This window comes from Mirounga leonina, unplaced genomic scaffold (genome assembly GCF_011800145.1).
Source record: "Mirounga leonina isolate KUSES-001 unplaced genomic scaffold, KU_Mleo_1.0 Mir_93, whole genome shotgun sequence".
Lineage (NCBI taxonomy): Eukaryota > Metazoa > Chordata > Mammalia > Carnivora > Phocidae > Mirounga > Mirounga leonina.
Window position 1 is genome coordinate 23,973,290 of NW_023270854.1, and position 24,947 is coordinate 23,998,236.

Below are 24,947 nucleotides of genomic sequence, written 5' to 3' on the forward strand. Positions count from 1 at the left end.
GTGGAGGTTTCTCCTTCTCAGTGTTTATTATAAAAACAATATTTTACCCAAAAAAAGAATCCCGAAAGGAGCACATATTTAAGATTTCCTATGCCAGGGCAGCACTGCGTGTAGGTCAGAGTGACAAGCAATGGATGTGGAGTTTGTCAGTAAGCATTGGGCAGCCAGGACCATCCTGGGTGGTGTTTCCCAGGCAGGCAGTCCTGAGGCTGGCTCTCCACTCATCCCAGCAGAAGGGATCTCAAGACCAATCTGGTACAGAGTTTGAGGAGACCGTATTGGCCCAAGGCCACCTACCCTGGGCCGTAGCAGTCCCTGAGGTCCGAGAGTCACAGTGGTGTACCTCAGACAAGGCCCAGATGCATGTGCTCTGGGTCTCCTCCCTCCGACTTCGGCTTGACCTCAACTCCTCGAGGAATGACACTGTGTGTCTGTTGTTTCCGCACTCGTGTGGTCTTTGTGGGTCACAGACACATTCCACTTTGAGCAAATACATTTGCTTTTTTAAAACGTATTTTTTTCCATTTCGTGTTTTCATTTTCTATGGATAAATACCCAGTAGTGGAATTACTACAGCATGTGGTAATTTTATTTTTAATTTTTTGAGGAACCTCCATGCTGTTTTCCACAGTGGCTGCACCAGTTTGCATTTCTACCAACAGTACGTGACGGTTTGCTTTTGTCCTCTTCCTCGCCGATACTTGTTATTTCTTGGGTTTTTTCATTTAGCCATTCTCACAGGTGTAAGATGATACCTCATTGTGGTTTTGATTTGCAGTTCCCTGACGATTGGTGATATTGAGCATCTTTTCATGTGTCCATTTACCATTTGTGTGTCGTCTTTGGAAAATTGGGCCCTCTGAATCTTTAATTTTTTTTTTTTAAAGATTTTATTCTTTGACAGAGAGCACAAGTAGGCAGAGAGGCAGGGAGAGGGAGAAGCAGACTCTCCACTGAGCAGGGAGCCTGACATGGGGCTCGATCCCAGGACCCTGGGATCATGACCTGAGCCGAAGGCAGCCAGCCGCTTAACCAACTGAGCCACCCAGGCACCCCTCTTTAAATTTTTTAAACCTGATTATTTTTGATGTTGGGTTCCCATATCACTTGCAAATAGCTTCTCTCTTCAGTGGATGGGTGAGGGGAGGGATGAAATAAAGGATCAGGGAGACACTTAATGATGAACACTGAGTAACGGATAGAAGTGTTGAATCCTTATATTGTGCACCTGAAACTAATATGCTGCTGTTAATCATACTCCAATTTAAAAAGTATTTTTAAACCTATTTTTCATATAACACTTTCAAGGGCGTTTGAAGTGCTTCCTATTTAAGATCAGTTGGCGTTGGTAGTTAAAAAAACTTCCAAAAATATTTAGAATAGTAACCACATAAGAACTTTTTAGTTGGTAAAACCATATCATCCCCTTTCCAATACAGGAAAGTCCAACTTTGTCTTTAACCACAAAAGAAAAGAAGTGCTGAGACTTTTCCTCCAAAGCCCATTTAAAACCTCTTTAAACAAAATATTTTGTACCTAAAAATTGGAGCTTTTTTCCCCCAAAGGGCAGCAGTACCCATGTGAAAGAACTGCCCGAAAAGGAAGTGTATTTTTTATTAGGTCTGCAGCCAGGTTTCATAGATAAGGTTCTGGGCAAGAGATTCCAATCAAATGGTTCTTCGAGCATGTCTTTATTTTAGTTTCGTGCGTCTGTTCTAAAGGAAAGGTGTTTTGTGTTCTTACAGAAGTAAACAGACATGATTTCCAAGGTAACAGCTATGTATATGTATATAGCTGCAATTGACATTTTTCTTAAACTATCGAATGGTCTGTAAAAAAGCGTTTTCATACTTCTTTTAATCCCTCTTCAAATAGATTTGCTTCCGGCTTTTAAAAATCTATCCATAGCCTTGAATAGCAGACAGTACCACATAAGTGACAAAGGGTATCAGGCAAGTGCTTGGTTTGTTTGAAGGTATCATCTGAGTGTTTTCCTGATTGGAGGGAGCAGATTTTCAGAAAGGCCCCTGTGGATGCTGCTTCCCAGGACTGCCCCCAGATGAGTTGGAGTTGTGCATTATTGGTCACTCAGCTCATAAATAGACTTCCCAGGGCCTCTAAAGTGTAACTGGAGTTAGTTAAGGAAAACACATTCTCATACATTCATTCTTCTGCATGAATTGTCAGTCAAGCAACAGCTTCACGTAACTACTTTTCATTGAGACTTCAGGTTGGTCTGTAGTTGGGACCCTGCTGAGACAAGGAGGTCCCTGTCTAGCCCAGGCCCCATGTCCCAGTGGGTAGATGGGGTAGGTGGTACAGCCATCAGTATTTCTTGTTTGTTCTATTCTTGCTTTTTCTTAGAGTTGATGTCTCAGCAAACTCCTCTCCCTCTCCACCCCAGATATCCTATCATTTCCAAACGCAGTCTCAATAGCCAAGACCTATAATTAAAACCTAGCTTTTAAGATAAAACGCAGATTCTCCAGATTAAACCTTGGTTGTGTTCTTTCCCAAATTCTAGCACGGGGCCCAGGGAGGAGCTTCTGATTGAAACGAGAGAAAGGGGCTCCAATTTTAAAGTCTTCTCACTGCTGAATCTGGTTTCAGAGTTCCGTGTGCAGCTTTAATACATTCTCTTGACCTTAGAAGCTAATAGATTTTTTCAGAGAAAAAGCCAGTATTAGTGATTTCTGTAAATTAGACTCGTGAAACTGTATCATCATGCATGTGGTAACTACTACCCCTGACTCGAACGTCTTGGAAATCCATTTTAGAAAGTATGTGAATTACAATTTAGTCAGTATTGTGTTTAGAAACAACCGACTGGATGAATCACTGATGTCTTTAAAATGCAAACCTGCCTTTAGCCTCTGGTTCTTTCCCTGTGGGAGTTTCTCCGCTGCAGTCTGACTGGGCACTTGACCCTTCGTCATGTGTGCCTCTGGCATCAGCCCCCCCGCCCCCCGCCCCCACTGTCCTTCCTATGCCCAGGCTGTCTCTCCGCGCCCCCCACTCACTCCTGGTTTTGCCGCCCCCTGTGTTCTCACCATGTGTGATGGTGGCTTTCTGCCATAGACCATGAGGACTCACGAGTCTTGACACAAGGAGTTGCTGGATAAGGTTTGTATTTGGAGAAGACTCTGGCTGGTGGGTAGGATATGTTGGGACGAAGGTGTGTCTGGAGCTGGACCCTCAGGTTCTAAGCACCTGCAGTGATCTGGGAGAGCTTGGGAAGGGCTGCATAGGGCAGCAGTGTTCTGGTGATTCAGGACTGCTGGAACTTGACCGTGGACAGAACTTGGGGATGTGGGGATAAGAAGTAGGGTGTTGGCAGGCTCTCTAATACAAATTTGGGCAGTTGGTGGGTGAGGGTCATGTAGGCCATGTCAGATTTGGAGTTTCCAGTGGAACACACACAGGGAGGACGATAAGGAGCAGATAGTTGGAACTGCAGATCGTAGTTGTGGAAGAACATCAAGACTAGAGAGACAGGCTTGAAGGGGGTAGTTGAAGCCATTAGGTATGAAGGAGACTGTCCAGGGAACGAGGGTTAGAAAAGGCAAATGATGAGGATGCTGTCCTGGGAAACGGCAGCACTGCGGGGAGACGGGCAGGAGGATGGGCCCATGGGAGGTGCCGGGAAAGAGCTGTGGGAGGGAAGCAGAGCTGCCGAGTCAGGGAAGAGGGCCTCCCAGAAGGGACTTGGGTCCTTCACCAAGGACAAGTCGGACCGAGAGTGAAGCTGGGCCACTTCCAGCCACCAGATTTGGCAAGTAGGGTCCCCAGAAGTCACTCTCAGGGTCGGTTTAGGCAGTGTGGGGGGCAGACCACGGCATGGCGGGGAGGGGGGGATCGGGGTTGAGAAGGGACGACCCAGGGCGGTGTCCACGGGTGCCTTGCCTGAGATGGGGGGGCGTGGCACAGGGATAGCCGCTGGACGGGGAGATGGTCCTGCATGGAAAGAACTTGAACATAGCTACGTGTTGAAGGGAAGGTGCCTAGGAAAGGGGAGAGACTACAGATAGGAGAACATGTAGGAGTTTAGGTCAGACTTAAAGGTATCTCCTTTTTCAATTCGCTCATTTTTACAGATGAGAAATTTTAAATCTAATAAGATTGAGGTTTGCCATGGGTCACAGAGCTAATTAAGTGGTGGAGTCGGATCTAAAAGGTCTCCTGACCCTAGCTCAGTGCATGTCCTGTAGTACCTTACATCCCAGAGATCCGCTAGGTGATAGGCTCTTCTGTCTCTTTACTGCTCTAGAGCTTCCTGTGCAGTGGACTTCAGGCTCTCTCTTATGCTGCAGCCAGAGTGATCTTTCCAAAAGATCCCTGGTCATTGCTCCCCTCTGTGACCCACTGTGTGGGCTCTGGAGCCAGGCCATCTGGATGCGATTCGCAGCTTTGCCACTGACCACCTCTGTGATCTTGGGCTCTGAGCCTGTGTTTCCCCATCTGTAAAATGGGATGTCATACCAAGTGGTCATTGGGAGAACTGAATGAATTTTATGCTTGGTATATTCTAAGTGCTCAATAAATATTAGCTGCTCTTATTTAAAACCGCAAACCAAAAAAAAAAAAAAAAAAAAAAAAAACCCTTAATGGCTTCACATTGCTTTTAGGATAAAGACCCAAATCATCAATAGAGGATTTTGCATGAGCTGGTCCCTCTTGCTTCCCCCTCGGGATGTGTACGAAAACTGTATTGGCATTATATCAGTTCCCTGAACATGCAGATATTTTACTAACATGCTTTCCTAACCACCCCCCCCCCCCCCCCCCCGAATGACCCACCAGCTCCAACATCACTTTCTAAGAGAAGCCTTTCCTGATTTCTACCCTGGGGCCCTGATTCGGTCATGTGCATCTATTGTTTATTTCCTTGAGGAAATCATCTTTTTGTCATTAAACTTTTAATTATGGGGTTAATGAGAGTTCACCTTCCATGCTAGATCATAACCTCCATGATACCTAAGAGGCTCTGTTTGGTTTTGTTCATTTTTATGTTCCCAGCTCCAAGCACAGTATTTATTTGTTGGATGTGTGGCAGTCAGTTAAGTATTGGTGAGTGAATGAACAAACCAGTCCGTCTAGTTGCTTGACAATATTTACTAATATTTACTTCCTGGTCTTTGAAAGCACCTGGAAATAATGAGTTTATCATTTTTATGATGTTGGCACATGCACATTTTAGCCACAGATTTTTAAAATCCTATCGGAGTCCTCTTTATTCCTCTGACAGCCTAATTACTTCCCCCTTGAGAAAGGCAGTATTTATGATTTTGAAATACCATGTGTGGACAAAAGTTGTTGATCTAGTTCCAAAAATGCTGAAATAGGAACTGAATTGTCACCTGTTGGCACCTGAAACTATCTCACTGGGGTGAACTCCCAAGCCACTTGGCTGACAATAAGGGCCTACGGCAGGGATTGGGGCGTGTCTTATTCAGGAATATGGTAGCTTTTCCTAGTGCTGTGGTGTTGTCACCAGCTGATGTCAGTCACAGTGAGGATGGGCTTAAGCTGCTTATCCGAGATGATCTTTGGTCTTAAGGTCATTAGTTGGTACTTTTAGACTGAACTGCAAACCCAGACCATGGAGTTAAAGAACCACAACCTTTATTTGCATGTAGATCACTGCGGTAAGAAATGGAAGTCAGGAGGGCGCCTGGGTGGCTCAGTTGGTTAAGCGACTGCCTTCGGCTCAGGTCATGATCCTGGAGTCCCTGGATCGACTCCCGCATCGGGCTCCCTGCTTGGCAGGGAGTCTGCTTCTCCCTCTAACCCTCCCCCCCTCATGTGCTCTCTCTTTCTCTCTCTCTCAAATAAGTAAAAAAAAAATTTAAAAAAAAAAATGGAAGTCAGGAGCTTCTGATGACTGGTGTGTTTGTGATCAGCGACAAGTGCAGAGTGCAAATGGAACTTTACAGAATGTCTGTGTTGACTCCAGCACATATGCCCATGTGTGTGCACACAGAGTTGTTTAACTGCTTTGTAATCCATCTGGCTAGCTAATGTGTGGTATAAAACTCTTGACTTGTGGTATGCAATTACTTTGGACTCTCAAATTGAAGGCTTAAAAACTGTTAACTGATAATACCTAAGAGTGAGGTTAGGAGGAAGTATTTTGTTTCCTCTGTTTTAGTGTGAAATCTTGATACAGAAGATCTACTCATAATTCGAACCAGCATTTGATGCTGGTCTTCAGCGTTAATCATCATAACCTTCTATGTGCTCCTCTCTGAGATATTTCTGCAAAGGACCAGACTTAAGGCTTGGTGAAATTAGGCCTTTGACCTACGGAAATCCTACAAGTTACCTTAATATGCAAAGAATAGCAGAGGTCCTCAAACTGAGGGATGCTCAGTGAGCAATACATCTGCACCTACCTAGTTTCGCACAGAAAATGCCTGCACTTATTGCCACTGATCCTACCCATGTCCTGGGGAGATCAAATGGCAGACAGCCCCAAGGGGATGGGATGGTCCCTGCATGTTTTACAACCCCCCAGTCATATCACCTTGCAACCCAAGCACGCTACGTAATAAGGTTGTGGAAACCGCCTTTGAGTGAACTAAGTCGCCCGGATCTAACCCCCAGGTTCTGGAACAGTTATGGTGCCCCCAGCACCATCTTGCTCCTTTTCCCAGATGTTGTAATATACTAATATGCCGAGACCTCAAATGTTTATATTTACATCACGATGACATGCTGTGAGGCATGTCTGATTGCAGGAAGGGATGAGCTGGGGCCTACGCTGGGTTGGAATATGAGAAAGCCCATATGTGTTGCCTAACACAGCTTCTAGGACTTTTTTGAATACCCCTGAAATACTGGGTATGTGTGGAGTACTGATGGGAGTGTGCCATTAAATTGTGAAATTTGGGTCTCTGCTTTATAGGATTCTTCTACTTCCCAAGCTGTTGGCTTGGTGCTCAGTAAGTACTCCTTTAAACTGGTACTGAACTTGCGGAAGGTCTGGAAAGTTAAATGCAGGACGATGTCAGCGTAAGTGGACTGTCACTGCCATCTTGAACCTGTAGCCTTCCATGGAGATGATGTTGCCCTTCAAGCTTTCCTTAGCCTCAGTCTCCTGCTACAGATTTCATGGGATGCTGTCATCTGCAGGGATGTTTCATGAAGCTCCCTTTTATGTGTTCTTCCTTCTCTCGTGATGATAAAGACCCTATTCCTGCCACCATCACATCTGAGAATGGATCACTTTCAAAGACCAGTGCTGGCTCCACCAGATCCCAGCCCCCCACCTTGCGAAAAGCCTCCAATAAGGAGGATGATGCACAGGTGCATCACAGATGGACTGTATCTAAACCCATGTGCCTTTCCAGTTTCTTGATATTGCAGGTATAAAAGACCAGGAGACCGTTATATATTGAAACAGGCTCTGACTGGGACATCTGGAAGCCGGGGTTCTGGCCCTGGCTCCGTCACTAACCAGCAGCCCCAGGTGAGCCGATACCGGCCACCATGCCTGGTGCTGGGACAAATGGAGACGGAAGCAGGATTCTGGAGGGTCCTTTCTCCCTGAGTTTTTTCCTTACCTGCCCCTCGAAGAGGTGATCTTTATGCTCTGTGCTCCAGCTCTAAAATTCTGAGTTTCCTTTGTAGCTCAAAACATTTACCATGTGGACAGATTTCTCACGTATATCCCCCTGGCAGTGTTTGAGTGCTTATGATATGCTGGGCACACTACTATATGCTTACATGAACTATCTCCTTTAATCCTTTTCCCTGCCCTCCTCCTCCATCGAGGGGGAGCCCAGAAGGCCTTAGGCTCAGCAAGCATGGGGCTCAGGACCCAGCACAGACCTCGGCTGGTACTTGGGTGCATGATGGAGACATGAGGGGGTGACCCAGGAAAGCCCATGGAGAAGGCAGGGCTGGGCCTTAAGAGATGGGCCTCTCAGGATGAGCAGAGAGGAGAAATTCTAAATTCTAGAAAACGTGCATTACTCCAAAAAGACACTCTATACTTTCTTCTCCCCTAGCCACCACTGAACTCCTTTCTGTTCCCTGGACACTTCATGTAAATGGAATCATGCACAACATGGTCTTTTGCATCTGGCTTCTTTAACTTGGCATGTTTCCAGGGTTCATCCATGCTGTCGTGCATATGGGGACTTCATTCCCCTAGGTCATTGAACAGTATTCCGTTGTACGGATCTGCCACGTTCTGTTTATCAGCTGATTGATATTTGCGTTGTTCCCGCTTTGTGACTGCTGTGAATAATGTGGTTATGGACTTGGGTGTACAAGTTTGTGTATGGATGTGTGTTTTCAGGTCTCTTGGGTATGTACTGGAAAGCTACTTGGAAAGTCCAAGAGATCTTGTGTTCAGTGTTCTTCCTGTCTTTGTTTCTAGTTCCCACTAGTGGCTAACCTGTTTCACGATGACAAGGACTCCGTTCCTGCCACCACTACATCTGGGAAGGGCTCTTCTTCAAAGATCAACATTCGCTCCGCCAGACCCCCCCTGAAAGCATCCAACAAGGAGCACAAGAAAACTGTGGGCCACCAGGTCAGCCTCTGGCAGGATGCTGTGGGTCAGGATGCACGTGACCAGGCCGGCCTGTCTGCAGATGGAGGATGGCTGCAGAGTCAGAGGGAGGCCAGAGCAGCCACCTCATCCGCAGCCGCAGCCCCCAGCTCAGTCCTTATGTCCTCTTTGAAGAAGGACACTGGGAAGCCCTCTCTAGAGAGAACAGACCGAAAAGAGAAAGGGGATGAGTATAGCCCCAAGCAGTGCATTTAGTTCCCCTGATAGGACCACAGAGACCTGGTAGAGGAGGCAAGAGGGTCCTAGAATCCACAGGTTGGGTTAAAGAAGTCTGGGGACTAGAAAACTGAAGCCCCTTCTGTGGGGTCTTCGTGGGATTCTATGTCCAGCCCAGCAGCCACGAACCTTTCTCTCGCAGTGGACTTACCTGTTCTAGACTTTTCACATTACTCTCATAACTTCCAGGACACCCAGGCACGGGAATTTGGGGCTCCCCGGCCTCTGGTTTAGGAATAACCAGCCTCCAGTCACCGTGATGACTTCTGTCCTATGTCCTAGCACTGACCCCCTCTCATCTCATTTGATCTACCATGCTGGGTTAGAGGTGTTAGCAGCTGGGCTCTCCCCCATTTGGTTTAAAGAGTCCTAATGCCTGAATGCGGCAGGGCCTTGATTTTGGACCTACAGCAGGGCAGGAGTGTCAGGGAGAATCTGACCCCGGGTCTCTGAATTTTGTCCCGTCCTTCCTGGATTCATGATGATGATAACGGTATCAACGACCATCACCACCCATCTCTGGGCCTTTCTTTGTTAATTCTACATCTGCAGAATGTTAAAAATAACTGGGCGCTGACTCTTCTCTCTCCAGTTCCGTACCTCCCTGCATCTGCTCATGGAGACCCTGAATGCCACAACACCACACTACGTGCGCTGCATCAAACCGAACGACGAGAAGCTCCCCTTCCAGTAAGTGCCTGTGCGGGCATTGGCCAGCTGCCTCTCGGCTGCAGTCAGGCTGATCAAGCCTGGCCTCTTCATGTTTCCTTAAAGGTTCAGGTGGAAGAGAGTGGGTTGGGGTGGTCTGCAGCAGGATGAATAGTTGATCTTACACTTCACAGATGGTTTACGTGCTAAACACAGGCCAACAGACATTTACCAAGTTCCACCTGTCCGCTGTCTAGAAAGATGTGAGAGGATGAGAGGATATAGTTCCCTAATCACACGGAGTTTACAGTGGTGTTGAGTGTGCATACCTGAATCAAACAGAGAACCACATAAAAGTGTGTAAATGTAGATGTACCTGTGTCTCATAGCAAATATTCAATTCGGAGGTGGCAGGATAGCTGGAGTGGTCAGAGATGATGTCTTCCATGGGGGGAACCTTGACCTCAAATGACGTGTTGAGTGATGAGACATGATGGTCCTATTTCTCACATCCCCTCTACCACTGAGCTTCCAGAGTTATTCATACCTACTCACCTTCCCCCACCCCACCCCTCCCCTCAGCCTCCTCTGGTCTAAATTCTTCTACCCCTATCTTGGATATCGTCTTCCAATTCTATCCATGCCCACACGGTTGACCCCACCCAAATCTATAAAGCAGTGACTCTTCAATGTCTTTGTTCATCTCTGGTTTCTGCCAAATTCCGGACCAGACTTTTTGAATGCCTCCTGAGGTTTCATTGGCTGATTCACATTCAACATGTCTGAAATCAGACTCCTTGCCCCCGCCCCCCCTTCCACCTGATTCTTCCCTCTTCCTTATTCCCCAATGTCCAGTCATTGTCAAAGTCTCATGGAGTCTGCTTGAAAATGTGTTATTTTGGTTCCCTTTTCTCTTCCTTCTTTCACCTTGTTATAGACTCTGTTACTTGCCTGGAATACTGCCCTAAGTCTTTAGAACAGTCTCTTACTTACCTCCCCAGCCCCGTTATTCCAATTGCCCTGAGCCACTGCACAAGCTGTATCTTCTGGTCAGAGGAGTTTTTAAAGCACTTCATTCCTAGCTCTCTGACTTCCTTTTTTGTCCTGGCATAATTTCTTTCTGGGAAATATAATTTCTTTTGGCAACTCCGTCCGAGTGAATATCTGAACTCCCCTCTGCCATTCCTGTTATTTCATAAAGCTTGACCTGCACTCAGATGGACCTTGTGCTGAAAAACGTCAGGAAGACAACACCGAGTCCGCCTTCTTTGAAGCATGCTGGTTGACACTCTCCCCTTCCTCCCAATTTCTGAGAAGTGGTTAGGAATTCCTCCTGTGTGACATCTGTTTACCAGCTGACTCCGGAAGAAGAGGCTATTAGAAGGGTAGCATGCGTGAAAGACTTCGATTACGTGTGAAGGGCAGGAGTGGCGTGCAGGGACCCCGGAGAGGAGAGTTGAGGGCTGGGTACCAGCTCTGCCGTCAACCAGCTGTGGCCTTGTGCAGTTAGTTCCTCAGAACCTGGTGCCCTGCCACCTTCTGGATTATCTTGCTGGAACTCCCCTCCCAGATGAAGAGAGATGCTGGGGGCTTTCAGAATGACTGTCTAGTCCTGATGGGCCATGTTTTGCCTTCAGGACCCAAATCGCCCTAATAAAGTGGGGACAATACTGAACCAGGTCAGAGCACCTGGATTCTAGTTTGGGCTCTACGACCGATTGTTTGGCTGATCCACAAGTTAGCCCTATACTATTCGTCGCCTTTCTTCATCTGCTAAGTGTAGCTAAAGCAGATCATCCTGATGAAAGAAATCAAGGAGATGATGTAGATGATTTGTGAGAAGCATAAAAATTTTGACGAGTAAAATATATAACCATTATTTAAAATATATTATTTAAAAAAAAAAAGTATATATAATTCCAGAAGGGAAGTTCTGTATAACTCCCCACCCCATCCCCTACAACTGCTTTCTCAACCTTGGCATCCTTGGCATTTTGGGCCAGGTAATATGTTGTTGTGGGGGGCTGTCCTGTCCACTGTAGTATTCTGGTGGCATCCCCATCACTGTGACAACTAAAAGTGCTTTATGATTGCCAAGTGTTCCTTGGAGGACAGAATCGCATCCCCCAGTGGAGGACCGCTGTCCTACACCACGTGCTTTGATAGCATCCCTTGTTGGAAAAGTCTTTTTCCCTCTGCTGCTTCCTTTATTCAAAAAACATCTATCATACTCACTATTCACTGGACACTGGGCGAGGACAAGTGGAATGACAGAAAGGTCCCTCATCCTTGAGGCGTTGCCAGTCGCTAACCACGGACAACAGCGTAGAAGTGACCGCCAGAGGGTGCTTGGGGGTGCTAGGTCAGGGGGGTGCTTACGTGTGCAGGGAGGAGGTGGCCTGGGGGAGTGTGATCCCCCTGGGATCGCTGGTTGGAGGAACTAGCCAGTTTCCTGAGGGCCAGTCCCCCGTGCTCAGAAGTGGACAACCCTGGGAGTCCCGGGGACCTCGAGTGTGACTGCAGCATGCCACAGAGCCTGGAGATGGGTGGGAGCGGGCAGTGTGGCAAGAATTGGGGGAGTGGCGCGTGAGTGACTGCTGAGGGGAGCCGAGTTCTCAGCTGCCGGCTCTGCTGAGCCTGCACATTGATTGGGAGGAGAAAGTATAGCCCTGTGTTTCAGCGGTTGGACCCTAGAGATCTTTGGTGACTTTTTCAGTCCAGAATTAAGTGTTGCTTGTCCTCACCACAGTCCTCCAAAATTTAATGGGGGGGGGGAGGAGCTGCTTTTCCACTCCCGCGGACCTGGTAACACATGCAGGGAGGCTGACGGAGAGATGCTGGTGACAGTGAGCTTTCTTTACCATCGAAGAGATAAGCTTAAGATACAGAAGGCTGGCTGGCTTTACACATCCCCTAGGGGGTATGAACAGGGAAAGAGGGTGACAAGATCTTTTTGGTGCAGTGTCTGCTGGTTTTTTCCTAATAGTGGTCTTCTTTTCTATCACTTAGTCCTTACAACCAACCGGTGAATTCTATTTGGGCAGATATTCTCAGTTTCTGTTGAATAAATGAGGAAAAGGAGCTACAGAGAGGAAACGTTGCCCAGAGTGGCATAAGGTGTTGGTGGCCATACCAAGTTTTCTGCTTTGCCCTTGCTCTCTTCCCCCATCCCGTGGGGAAGAGAGTGTTGCCGACTCGGGAGGAAAGTGCGCGTGTGAGCAGGGCAGTGGGGAGGACTGCAGGTGGGCCCCCAGCCCACAAAGGACGAGGGGTCACAGATGCTTGCCAAGCACGCTGCCCATCCCCGGCGCACACAGGTTGAATCAGACCCAGGCCTGGAGAGCACAGGTGCAGAGAGCCTCGGGGGGAGAGGTCTGCAGCCCCCAGGATGCCTTCCCCGAAGCGCAAGCACGCCCACCGTGAGTTCCTAACTTGGGGCCCAGCTGACCACCTTCGAGATGAGAGCAGCAGAGCCTGCCTCCCCGAGGCTGCCTCGGGTCACTCCAGGTTGCAAGTAGCCTTTGTGCCCCATGTTCTCAGACTCCTCACTACCACTGCACATTGGTGAAGGTTTTTCTGGGACCCCAGAGCTGTGCTATGTCCTGGCGACAGCTCAGAACTGCTGCAGAGGGGATGATCCTAGTGAGAGGCTCCAGGTATCGCAGAGGCTCGTCACCTATATTCCTTTGGTTTTCTTTCATCCTATAAGACCTTCTGCTGAGGAGCTTTTTGCCTGTTTTAAAAAAAAAAATGAAATTAACTCCTCTGAAGTCACTGCCTTGCTCAGGACCGTGAAGACTTCAGTGCTCAGTTGTCCCTTACTCAAGAGCCATGGGTGCCGTGGGACCGGAGTAATCAGGAGGACTTCCTGGAGGAGTTGGGTGTCCAAGGTAGCAGGACTTGGGCAGGTTCGGGGACAGCAGGAGGCCAAGGGGGCACGGGCCTGGAGGACAGTGTGGGTGTCTCCCGGGACAGGGAGCCCCAGGGCTGACCTGGAACGCGGAGAGTCCCTGGACTCAAGGTCAGCTCGTGGTCTTCAGTCACCTGGAAGGTGCCTGTGGACCCAGTGCCTCTGCCTCGAGTGACTGCTGGGTCCTTGGTGTAGGAGAACAGCTAGTACCAGAGAGGTGGGAAGGCAGGACAAATCTCCGGTGGGGAGCTGTAATCCATCCTGCGGAATCCTGAGTGGGCCCAGCTGCTGGGAAAACTCCCAGAGTTGTCAGCGAGGTGGCAGACATTGGTGGTAAGAGGCTGCCCCCTGGTGTCCTAGAGATCAAGCTGCCCAGCTCTCGCCACGGGGCAGACAGGCCTCCCGTCAGCTTGGCCGAGATATGTGCTACAGCCAATGAACGTGATCTGGGGATCTGAGCCTCAGCCCTGCCTGCCGCCCAGTTCCCAGAGCAGGAGCGCAAGACTCGTGGCCCTGGGCTCAAACTGAGCTGAGGAACAGCCCAAACTAGAGAGATTAGTTCAGCTGAGTTCTTTCCCCGGGAAGACCCCACCCCCCACCCCCGCTCCGATTGCTCTAGCCACCCCTGGCCGCTCTCCCCCCTGGCCTCTTACAGCACCATGGTTCTCACCTACGGCTTTGTGCACGTCTATACACTTCTCTCCCAGGGCGGGGACTCTTAGCCCAGACCACGTCTGATTGCTGATTGTACAGTGTCCTATGCGACGTACGTGTTGGAGTACTTCCCAGTTTTGAGGGCTAAACAGCAGTTTAGGGCACATGAGTTGTTGAAGACCTGGCTCAGGTCTCCGAAGACGGGAAGATCAGTTTCTTTATCTTAACCAGGAAGTGGTAGCTGCAACGATGCATGTGTGCTAATGTTGTCCTCGGTGCTGGTGCAACTGCTTTCCTGGGCCGTTAGGTTTCATCTTGGCACTAACCCTAAAAAAGGGACACTACTATTATCCCCATTTTCTAGGTGAGGATACTAAGGCCCGAGGAGGTGATATTGCCTTCCCGAGGTGACACATGCAGCTGGTGAGTGACCAGGTCACAATTCAAACCCAGCTCTGCCTGGCCCGAAACTCACCCTTCTAACTCCTGAGCCAAATACTGCTTGTGGTGAGTGTATATGATTTGGCCTTTGAACGCAGATACCTCCATGGGTGGAACTAATAAGGGAAGGCTCTGGAGAGGAGGCATGAATGGGTCTTGGATGGTTATGCCAAGAAGATGATGACGTATCCCAGGTGAGACCAAGAATGTGCACAGAACTGGGGTGCGGATATGGCTCATGCGCCTGCCAATCAGTGTCCTTTGTCAGTGCTTGGCCGCTGACTTTGTGCTCAAGGTGCGCGATGGTCTGTGTCTCGGTGCAGGAAGAAGTCCTCTGTCCCTCTCTCCTGATCCATTTCTTTGCCAGCATGGCCACTCACAGCTTGTCTTACTGTTTTGCAGCTTTGACCCAAAGAGAGCAGTGCAGCAACTCCGAGCGTGCGGGGTGTTGGAGACGATCCGAATCAGCGCGGCCGGCTACCCGTCCAGGTAATGCGCCCACCAGCCACGCGCCTCCTGGAGCAGCTGGAGCCTGGCTCCCCAGGGAACCCGTCTCCACGCTGTCAGCCAGAGACCCATCCTGCATAATAAAGTTCCTGGACACTGAGGACCCAGGCAGGATGCTGACAGGAGAATATCATTTGGCCTGGGAAGCATGGGAGTCCACGGTGGCAACCTCTGGGGCAGCTTTTCCCGTTTCAGATTGGCACTGGTCTGGGCGAGGGGTGAGCTAGAGCTTCACTCCCACGTCGTTCCCTTTACTTTTTTTTTTTTTTAATTGTTAAATACACTTATTTACTGTCTGAATCACTTTGAAGTGTACATTTTGGTGGTGGTAAGTACATTATTTGTACATTATTTGTGCACCCATCTCCGGAACTCTTTTCATCTGGCAAAACTGAAACTCTGTGCCCATTAAACACTAAATCCCCATTTCCTCCCCCCTCCAACAGTTGGAAGCCACCGTTCTACTTTGTGTCTGTTTTTGACAACACTGCGTCCTTCATATACGTGGAATCCTACAGTGGTGGTGACTGGCTTCTTTTACTTAGTCTAATATCTTTAAGGCTCCCCCACGTAGCATGGGTCAGAATTTCCTTTTTGTGGCTGAATACTATTCCATTGTATGTGTAGACCACTTTTTGTTTATCCATCCATTTGTCAGTGGACCCCTTTACCTTTAAAAACAGAATCAAATCTGTGATGGAAAATACAATCTTGAATTTCAGAAACCACTATCAAGATCTAATTTGCTCTGTGGTTATGTCCTTGAGCCACCTAGAGTCTGTTGAAGCTATGTCAAGACTGGATCTTTTCTAGATGCTTGCCTGAAGTAGGAGTGAGGTGTGGATAGGGACCTGTTAGCTCTCGTGAGGTCATACTGCATACCAGCATCTCACAGACCAGGTGTCCTCTGCTGTGGGCTGAGCTGAGCCAGTGTAGTAGCCCAGAGCGCATGGTGTTTTCCCCAGGGACCCCTGTCCTTGGAAGTCCCGTATGTGTCAGGAGGTGGAGGGAGCTGGAAATTGGGAGGAGGACGTGCGGGCCAGGCCTCCCTCCCCGCCATCTCCAGCTGGAACTTGGCCACTGTGGTGGAGGAATGCCTTCATAGCAACAGGTATTGACCATGCAGCCATGTAACCAGCAGCAGCTCCCAAATATTAGACCCGGGAAGGAAATAAGTGATGGAATTAGGAGTTTGCATTTGACGCGGAGAGCACAAGAACTGCCACTAATCTGGAACCCCCAGGCAGCTTTTACAAAACCCAGCAGGTTGGAGCATTGTTCAGAACGATCTGCTCTGGCCAGAGTGGAAGACTGTTTGTGTTTTCTTTAACCAAGTCTCTCCCTGCTCAGGAGAAAGACAGGGAGTGTCCTGGGGCTACATCTCCTTTCCCGAGCCCCTGGGGTCTGAACACAAATGGCTGACAACTCCATGATGAAGGAGGTGAGCCATGCTTACCCTTCTCAGGTGAGGGCTCTGGCCTGCCTTCTCCCTGTCTGCCCTGCAGGGCCCGGCATCCATGTTTTGATTGAGGGAATGGGGCTCAGGCCACGGGCACAGTAGCTTTGTCTTGAGTTCAAAGAACTGTGGTCTAGCCAATTGGATCAACTTCCAGTGGCTGCTCCTAGCACAGCATTCAGATCCGACGGGGTTCATACAACTTACAAATGTGGCAAGGACCTTAGGGAGCTGCCTAGCTGCTGCTTCTCAGAGCGTGCTCCCCAGGCAGCCAGGCTCCACCCCTGCTTCTGCTCCCCTATCTGCTGGCCTCCCCAGAAAAGTCTGTAGTCTACCATCTTCAGTCCATTGTTTCTCAGAATTGCTTTGCAACCTGTTAGTGGGTCAGGAAATCAATATAATGGGTCATGACCGGCATCTTATTTAATGAAATGACCCGGGATGGAAAATAGAAGATGGCAATTTGTGGTAGAAAGGGTATTAGTGAGCTCACTTCAGCTTTATATATAGACATGGCTGCATCATGATGTAAAACACTTTTGCTAATGAGGCCCACAGAAGGAAGTGAACTGCTCAAGGTCACTGTGGCCGGGGTTGAGTGAGGACTTAGAACCCCCCTTCCTCTGCCCGGCTGCATGCTTGTTGCCAAGCATCTGACTGCTCATGTCGGTGAGGTGGTGCCATCCAAACGGGGATCAGAGGAGAGAAGAGCAAGGGTAGGGTTTTCTGTCTGCTCCCTGGGGCTGGGCCCAGACCCGAGGCTTGGAGTAAAACTGCACCCTGCCGGCCCCCATTTATAAATAGAAATCCAGACTGCAGAACTATGTGTGGCCTGGGCTAGAGCCAGAAGAGCCTGTGGTTGAACCCTTGGCCTTTGGAGTCCAGCCTGGCTTACGTGGTCCGCTCCCATCCTCCTCGGCTAGGTAACCTCAAGCGAGTCGATCTCCGAGCCTGGGTTCCCTTATCATGAAGTAGTTCCATCATAGGTGATTGAATTGAAAGACATAATGCATCTAAAGTCCTCCACACGTTGCAGGCACCTAAGCATTTAATAACATGTTTATCACTCATTAGATATGAGCAAGAAACTGCATCCTTATGGATGTAATTATCAGGATAAAACAGGCCTATGCTAGAAATGTTTAACTTTATTTTTGTGTCTGATGTGCCTGGTCACCTCAAAAGAGCATTCCAAAGTTCTCTAAGGAATTGAAAAGGCGGGTCTAAGAATTACCTAAAGTCTGTCAAAACTAGAGCTGAGATGTCCCATGTTCAGCTGTTGAGGGTCCTTGTGCAAGAACCTTCGGGATCACGGGTCCTCACAGCCATGTGCTTTGCAGCACAGAGGCCTCCAGGTGAGCCGAGGAGCCCAGGTGCTCATCTCTCTCACATAACTGGCGCTGCTGGGGGGCTTGTCAAGCGGGAGGCGTGAACGTTGGGACCCTGCCACTCCAGGGGGAGAAGAAACCAGGGAAGCGTGTGAAAATGAGATACTCTAGGGCAGCTGAAACTGTGGGGATCCATCTCAGGATGTCAGGAGTCACCTGTTTTGCCAAGAACTTTCTAAAACAGTGAGTTGTTTGATAGTAAGACGAGTGCTTTGCAGAGGTTGTGAACCTCTTGTCTTGGAGACCATCAAGGAAAAGCCAGGAGTCTGGGTCCAATGCAACTAGCTCTAGGCCATGCTTTAGGCCGAGGTCGCCGTGCATCTCTGCTGCCTCGGATTCACCCACTGAACTTGCAGCCTCGCGGTGAAATCCGAGTGACCACGTGTCCCACCCACACTCCTGCCGGTTTGCTGGTGCGGTACAGAATCCTCTGTTAGAAGAGGTGGAAGAGGAAAAAGGGACAGGGTTTTACTCCTGTGGTCTTACCTGAGCTTCTGTAGAATGAGAACGTGTTCTTGCCTTCATGTCTCCTCTCCTGTTAACCTGGCCGCCCGCTCCACATCTCCTCCCCTGTCTAGCTTCTAGCTCTGTGCCGATGGCCGGGAGGCAATCAAGGATCTAGGTCATGACCTCAGCCCGTCAGGAGTCACAGTCTAGGAGAAGGGATAAAAACCTAAAACAGCAACATAGAATTAGGCCAAGTTTGGAAGGAAATGTGGCTTCATGGAGGAGGTGAGGTTTGAGGTGGGGCCTTGAAGGGTGAGGAGGCTTCGGATGGGTGGGGAGGCAGTGGGAGGATTCCGCCAGCCCGGGAGCAGTGCCATGTCCAGGCACAGAAGGGACGAGAAGTTCTCCTGCCCAGTGATCCGGGAAGAGACCTTCTCTGCCAGTCAGGCCTCATTCATTCTTCCTGTTCCGTCTTCCCGTTTTAGCATGCCAGATAGGCTTTTCTTCTCATCCAGACCACCTCTCCCTCGGCTGCTGAGAGAGCCCGCTGCTTCCAAGTCTTTAGACCTCTCCTGCCGTTCGTTCCAGCTGGTTGCAATCAGTGTCACCCGCAACGTTGAGATGCCCACAGACTCGCCTCTTACGGGGCAGCCGATGGGTGTCTTTTCTGCCTCCCTAGTTGATTCACACTTCTTTCTACCAGCTAATCGCAAGGGCATCTGTACCTTTTGTTTTCCTAATTGCAAGTATTGTGGAGAGTGTAGGGAGGGAAGGAAAAGCTGGTATTTTCTGCTCCACGGAAAATGTTACCTAATGCTGTGATTTACACGTTTGGGCTTAGGTCCACAGTGCTGCCTTACCTTTGCTGACTTAGCAGATTTTGCTGAAGGCTCAAAGGGAAGATTCCCTCCCTAAATGGCCATTTGACGTATTCTCTTTTGGAAAGAGGCGCCATGGTTTTATGGCACTTTTGTTAGTGTTGAGATAGACCTGAATCATCCATATTATTTCATTTCGATGCTAATCCCCTCTCCCAGAGCCACAACACCCAGGATGGCCTTTCTTTGAAAGGTGAGCGGTGGGGAGAGGGCTGGGGGGCAAAGCTACCCCACCTATAATCTTGTGACTCTGCACATCGCCTGATGCACCTGCCAGTCATGGTAAACATTTGGAGTGACCTCACTGCTTCAACATCTCCCTTACTGCTTCATCCTGGAGGTTGGGGTGTCTGCTATATCTGGGGGTAAAGCAAGCAAGGTGGTACACCTGTGTACCCATCAAGGTGTTAGCTTTTGAAGGAATGTAGAGCCGAGCAGTCATTTTGTTAGCCTGACTCTGGGACACGTTTGTGAGCCCGGAGGGACCTGAGCAGACTGGGGAGTCCTCTCAGAATTTGTCTCCATGGTGCTAAGACTCAAGACAGCAACGTGATTTCACTTGCTTTAGCTTGTCAAGTGACCACAGTTTTGCAGAGCTGTTGTCCAAGGAAACTTCAGTGGCTTCTTTGAGGGGGGATTACAACTCAGAACATTTTCCTACATTTCTCCAACTTAAGTGGCCAAAGGGCACATGCCAACTCTTTCCAGGGTAGCAAATGCCAAAGAGGAAAGAAACGCATGGCCCAGGGTCTCAGGGACTTGTGATGAAATGTCCGGAGGCCACTTCCCCAGGAACCCATGCAGAGGGCAGCCCTTTGCAGCCACGATTTCAGGCCAGTTCCTGCATCCAGCCTACTGATGCCCTGGGCACAGGATGCTTAGCCCTGTTCTGAAGCGAACACGTGCCTAATGCCCCCCCCCCCAAGCCCAGCCAGCCCAAGAGGACGCACTCGGGGTGGCGGGCCGGCGGCTGCTCTCTGGAGGTCCCTCGTCCTGCCCTCAGCCTCTATACTTGTCTATTTTTATCTGCCTAAAAATTATGGCTCTGTGAGTCTGATTTAAAATGAAAATGTATCATTCCATTTGAAATGTGCTGCAGGGGCCAAGAAATCTGCCCATTATCACATACATAAAACACTGTGATAAATGCACTGTCTGGGAAGAGCGGCTTGGCCACCGTTACCTGGCTCCCGGCTCCCGGCCCCCACCCCCAGATGTGTTTTATGCCTGTGTGATGCTCTGTCTCCCTCGGGGGGTGGGGGGTGGGGTGTTCGACGCAGCTGTGTGTCCCAGAGGACTTGTGAAGCAAACTCCATTTAACCACAACACATGTGTTGTGGGAGGACGACTTGAATATACAAGGTTTATATTTAAAAACAAAACTCCTGAACCTTCCATGCATCTCCTCTTCACCTCAGAAAAACTCAGCGGCACCTTCTAAAACGACTTCTCATTGGCAGCCTCCATCCCTCAGCCCCCATGTGGACGAAACACAGGACTGTGGAAGGAGGTGGAGTCTTGAGAAGTTGCTGGGTTCACCTGCCCATTTAGTCACGATGAAACAGACCTACAGTTACCTGCCTTGTGATTAAAAACTCCACCAAGCACAGTAATGTAGAAGTTACTTTGGAGTGCAACAGTTCTTTGTCCTGAGATCTTGTGCCTGAGAGCTGCGCTCACTTCCTTGGACTGGAGTCCGTCACAGGGTCCTCAGCTGGGGCTGCTCATCACAGCCACAGGGAAGCTGATTTGCACGTGCGCTCTGCCTTGAAACTCTCCCCTGGAGGAAATTGTCGGTCACTGGTCAGCTGCAGCCACTTGGTTGTATCTGGGCAGTGCCAAGACTGATTAGATTTTCTGCTCCTCACTTTGTAACTCGGTTCCAGCTCAGAGCCAGTGGGGAAGAATTAGGTTTCCTTCCCTTGGCAGCAAAGCTTAGCAACCTTCAGACCCGGGGCCACCTCTGAGTCTGAGCCTGTGTTTCCCAGGACGTAGGTGGGGGACTGAGGGAAAGGCAAATAGAGGCTAATCAATGGTGGTATGAGTGATAGGCGAATACCCTGCTGTCTGCGCACTAGGAACCCCTCCGTGGGTATCGGTGCTGAAATAACAAATCCTATGTTTTATGTATTGCCTTATAAAGGCCCTCCACAAATCTCATTTGTTCATCACACTGATTTTTAAAAATTGAGATATAATTTATGTGTGATAAGAATATCCTTTTAAAGTATGCAACTCTAGAGTGGTTTTCATTATATTCCCAGCATTGTACAACCATCACTACCAATTACAGAATGTTTTATCACCCCAGAGAGAAACCCTGTTCCCATTAGTGGTCACTACCTCTTTCCCCCTCCTCCCAGCCCTGGCAACCACTAACTTTCTATGAGTTTGTCTCTCTGGACATTTCATACCAATGGAAGCCTATAATAAGTGACCTTTTGTGTTATCCGGGTTTTAACACGTATCAGAACTTTATTCTATGTTGCCTAATACCATCGTATTGTAAGGATACACTAAGTTTCGTCCATCATCAGTCGATGGACGTTTAGGTTATTTCCACTTTCTGGCAGGTATGAATAATCCTCTGAATATCCATGTACGTATTTTTGTGTGAACATGTATTTTTATTTCTCTTGATGATATACTTAGGAGTGGGATTGCTGGCTCGTTTGGTAACTGTTTACCCTTTTGAGGGCCTGCCAGACTGTTTTCCACCGTGGTTGCACCATTTTATGTTTCTACCAGCAATGGGTGTGGCTTCCTGTTTCTGTACATTCTTGCCAACAGTTACTGTCTGTCTGTTTTATTATAGCCATCCTAGGGGGTATCAAGTGGTATCCCATTGTGATTTTGGTTGTATTTCTCTGATGATTAATGATGTTGAGTGTCCTTTCATGTGCTTATTGGCCATTTGTATATCCTCTTTGGAGAAATGTATTCAGATTTTTTGTCCATTTTTTCAACTGGGTTATTTGTCTCTTTGGTGCTGTAGGAGTTCTTTATATTTTCTAGATACTAGTTGCTTATCAGATAAGACTTGCAAACATGCTCGCCATTTTCACCCTTGTGATAACCTGCCCTGCCATCTGTGGTGGTGGTTCTTGGTGGCCTTCTGTTGTAAAGATTGTGTGATTTAGAGCCTCATACGCTGGTCTAATTGGAGGGACTCTGTCCTAGAGTTTGGTTTTCCAGCCAATCCCGCATGAGGGAATCTACCCAAGAGAAGGGAAGTACACCGTGCGACCACTTTGACAGATCCACTATCCACTGAGGACCGCTCAGGGAGGCATGTTCCCTAGAATGGTCCCACATGTAGATGGTTAAATCCATTATGGGGCTCTAGATGGGAACTCAGTCAACCAAAACATCACCCTACTGCGTTTGCTCCGCCATTCACAGCAGCTGGGTTTACCCCATGCTGTCTTGAGCCTGAGGAGCTTGTTGTAAGGAAGCATCTTTTCCACCTTGCCTCTGCCTCTGATTTCCCAATTCTCACCAGGAGCCATCCTAGGTCCTGGGCTTTTCCCACACACCCAGCTGTGACTACTCCAGCAGATCAGCACACCTCTCTAGGGGCACGCAGGGTGAAGGAGGCCTTCATTCCACAGGAAGCACGACATTGAAGTCTGTGAGTCCAAATCCAGGGAGAGCAGGGCTGAGTGTGTATTCTGTCCCTGAGGCCACTAGGACTATATAGCCCAGGATCCAGGCCATAGTTGGGGCCTAGTAATAGACTAAGAATGGGAGCTCTTCTCCCACCATTAATGTGAAATGGCTCGAGGAGCAGCAGGCCTAGGACTGGCTTAAAAGACCTGTCCAGGCCAGTGAACCCCACGGAACCCCACAGCCGTAGTGCAAGCGGGAGACGACCTGCTCACGGGCCCCTGAGGAGGACAGAAAGCGGGAACAGAAGCGGTGGACTCACACTGTGGAGGCAGATGGTAGGCATGGTTGGTTGGTCTCAAGAAGGTGGTTTTCTGGACTAGAACTATGTTCTATAGTAAACATTTTGCAGATATTTGCAAACATGTTTGCGTTATCTCGAGGAATGGCGTGGTAGGGAATGGTCTGGAAGAGGTTCTGTGTCCATTTGAGCACAAAAGGATTGTCCTGCTCCAAAGCCAATAGTGTCCTTTTTGAGAAACACTAGTAGAATGAAAAGGTTTAACATTTGGGATTCCATCCTCTTTAAAGATACTGTGTTAGGTATTGAGAAGTTTAGAAAAATGTATCCTAGCCCGGCCAGAGGGGGCTAGAGTCGAGCGGAGAAGCTAACACATGTACAAAAACTATCTTTTATAGAAGGTATAAAGCTCTGTATCCCACACGGAAACAGGAATCGTTAATTCCTCTGGGAGGGAGAGACTCTGTGGTAGTGGAGTACTTCAGGGGGAAATCCTGGACATGCTGTGGACCTATAGAGGGGTCTTCCCCAATTTTTACATGGCCGCAAAATACCTCCATCCAGATGTCCCTACCAGATCAGGAAGTTCTGTTAAATTCTATTTTTTGAAAAACAATCACATTCTGTTTAGCTTCACTTGGGAGGTTTTTCTTCTACAAGTGATGGGGCCTTTCCTGTAAAGGACTTTCTCTGTAAAAGCACAGAGGTCCACAGAAAAGAGAATCCCCCTTTGATTCCGGGTCCTCGACGGAAGGACACTCGTACATGCCCAGATCCCGTGGTGGCCATGTGCTCCTTGGGTAGCTCACGATGGGGAGTACCCACCCAGTCCCTTCACAGCGGATGGCCTGCGTTCTGCGGGCACCTTCCTCCCCCATCGGTATCACCCTGCGGCAGGTGTTCCACGAAGCCTTTGTAAGAAAAAGGGTGGGAGTCAGGCAGGAAGGGAGAGTAACTTGGATGGGGGAGGGTGGGGAGCTTTCTAAGCACTCCACACCCGTGAACTCCTTGGCCACCCCAGTATTGGAGGTACTTCGTGAGGTGGGTGATGTTCTCTCCGTTTTGGAGACACCCATGTGGGACGAGAGCAAGATTTGCCTGAGGTAACACTGCTGGCCGGAGGCGGAGCAGGCGTCTGTACCCCAGGCTTGTTCTGTACTGGCCTGGAGGTCTGTGCAGTCACATCTCCCTCCTGTCTTGTTTCCTTGAGCCTGTAACCTCCCTGAGTTATGGAACTGTCAGCAGTAAGAGATCTTCAAATTAGAACCATTTAAGGTTTTTAGCCCAGCTAAATGCTGCTCTGATTATTTCCCCCGGAGAAATTGCAAACTCGTAGGGAGAAATAAGACGAGTACACAAATAACTGTATTGCAGGGGGGGTGGGGGGGAGGTGCCCTCAGAAAGTCACACCGAAAGTGCTGAGCTGCCTCTGAGAGAGAGCCCACACCTCCCTGAGCTGGCAGGAGCAACGGCTTGATGGAGCCACATGTGGATGGGTGGGCATGAGGAATAAGAAGACTCAGACCTTTTTCTGTGTACATCGTTCCGTTTGCACCCTACCCTACATGGAAATACCAGTAGAGAGAATGGCCTGTGTTTAAAGCTTGGGGTTTGGGGCAGAAAGAGCTCGGGAGAAATCCGGTAGCGTTCGCATGCATTAAAAACAAACTGCACGTCTGATTTGTGGCTTATCACCTCTAGTTCTGTTCCTAAGCCTCCAGAATCAAGATCGGTCAGACCTCAGGAGTTGTCTTGACAGTTATTGTACATGAGTAGGATAATTTAAGCAGCCTTTAGCTGGGCAAATAACCTTCAATGTTTCCATTTCTAAAGCTGCCTGTTAGAGATGGCCAGGAATTGGGTGGGTTTAGTTCCTAGTCCCCCTGCAACTAGAAGGGCAGGGAACCACGGAAGCAA

The 24,947-nt window shown here is 48.9% G+C and overlaps 1 protein-coding gene across 1 annotated transcript in view; it reads left to right on the forward strand.

Annotated features, from left to right (window-relative positions):
• MYO5B (myosin VB) overlaps positions 1 to 24,947 on the forward strand; it is a 334,133-nt gene that overhangs the window by 235,425 nt on the left and 73,761 nt on the right. The window contains exons 15-17 of the mRNA XM_034995772.1: positions 8,384 to 8,539; positions 9,387 to 9,484; positions 14,850 to 14,936. Coding sequence (XP_034851663.1) covers positions 8,384 to 8,539; positions 9,387 to 9,484; positions 14,850 to 14,936 — 341 coding nt within the window. The remainder of the gene's footprint in view (positions 1 to 8,383; positions 8,540 to 9,386; positions 9,485 to 14,849; positions 14,937 to 24,947) is intronic.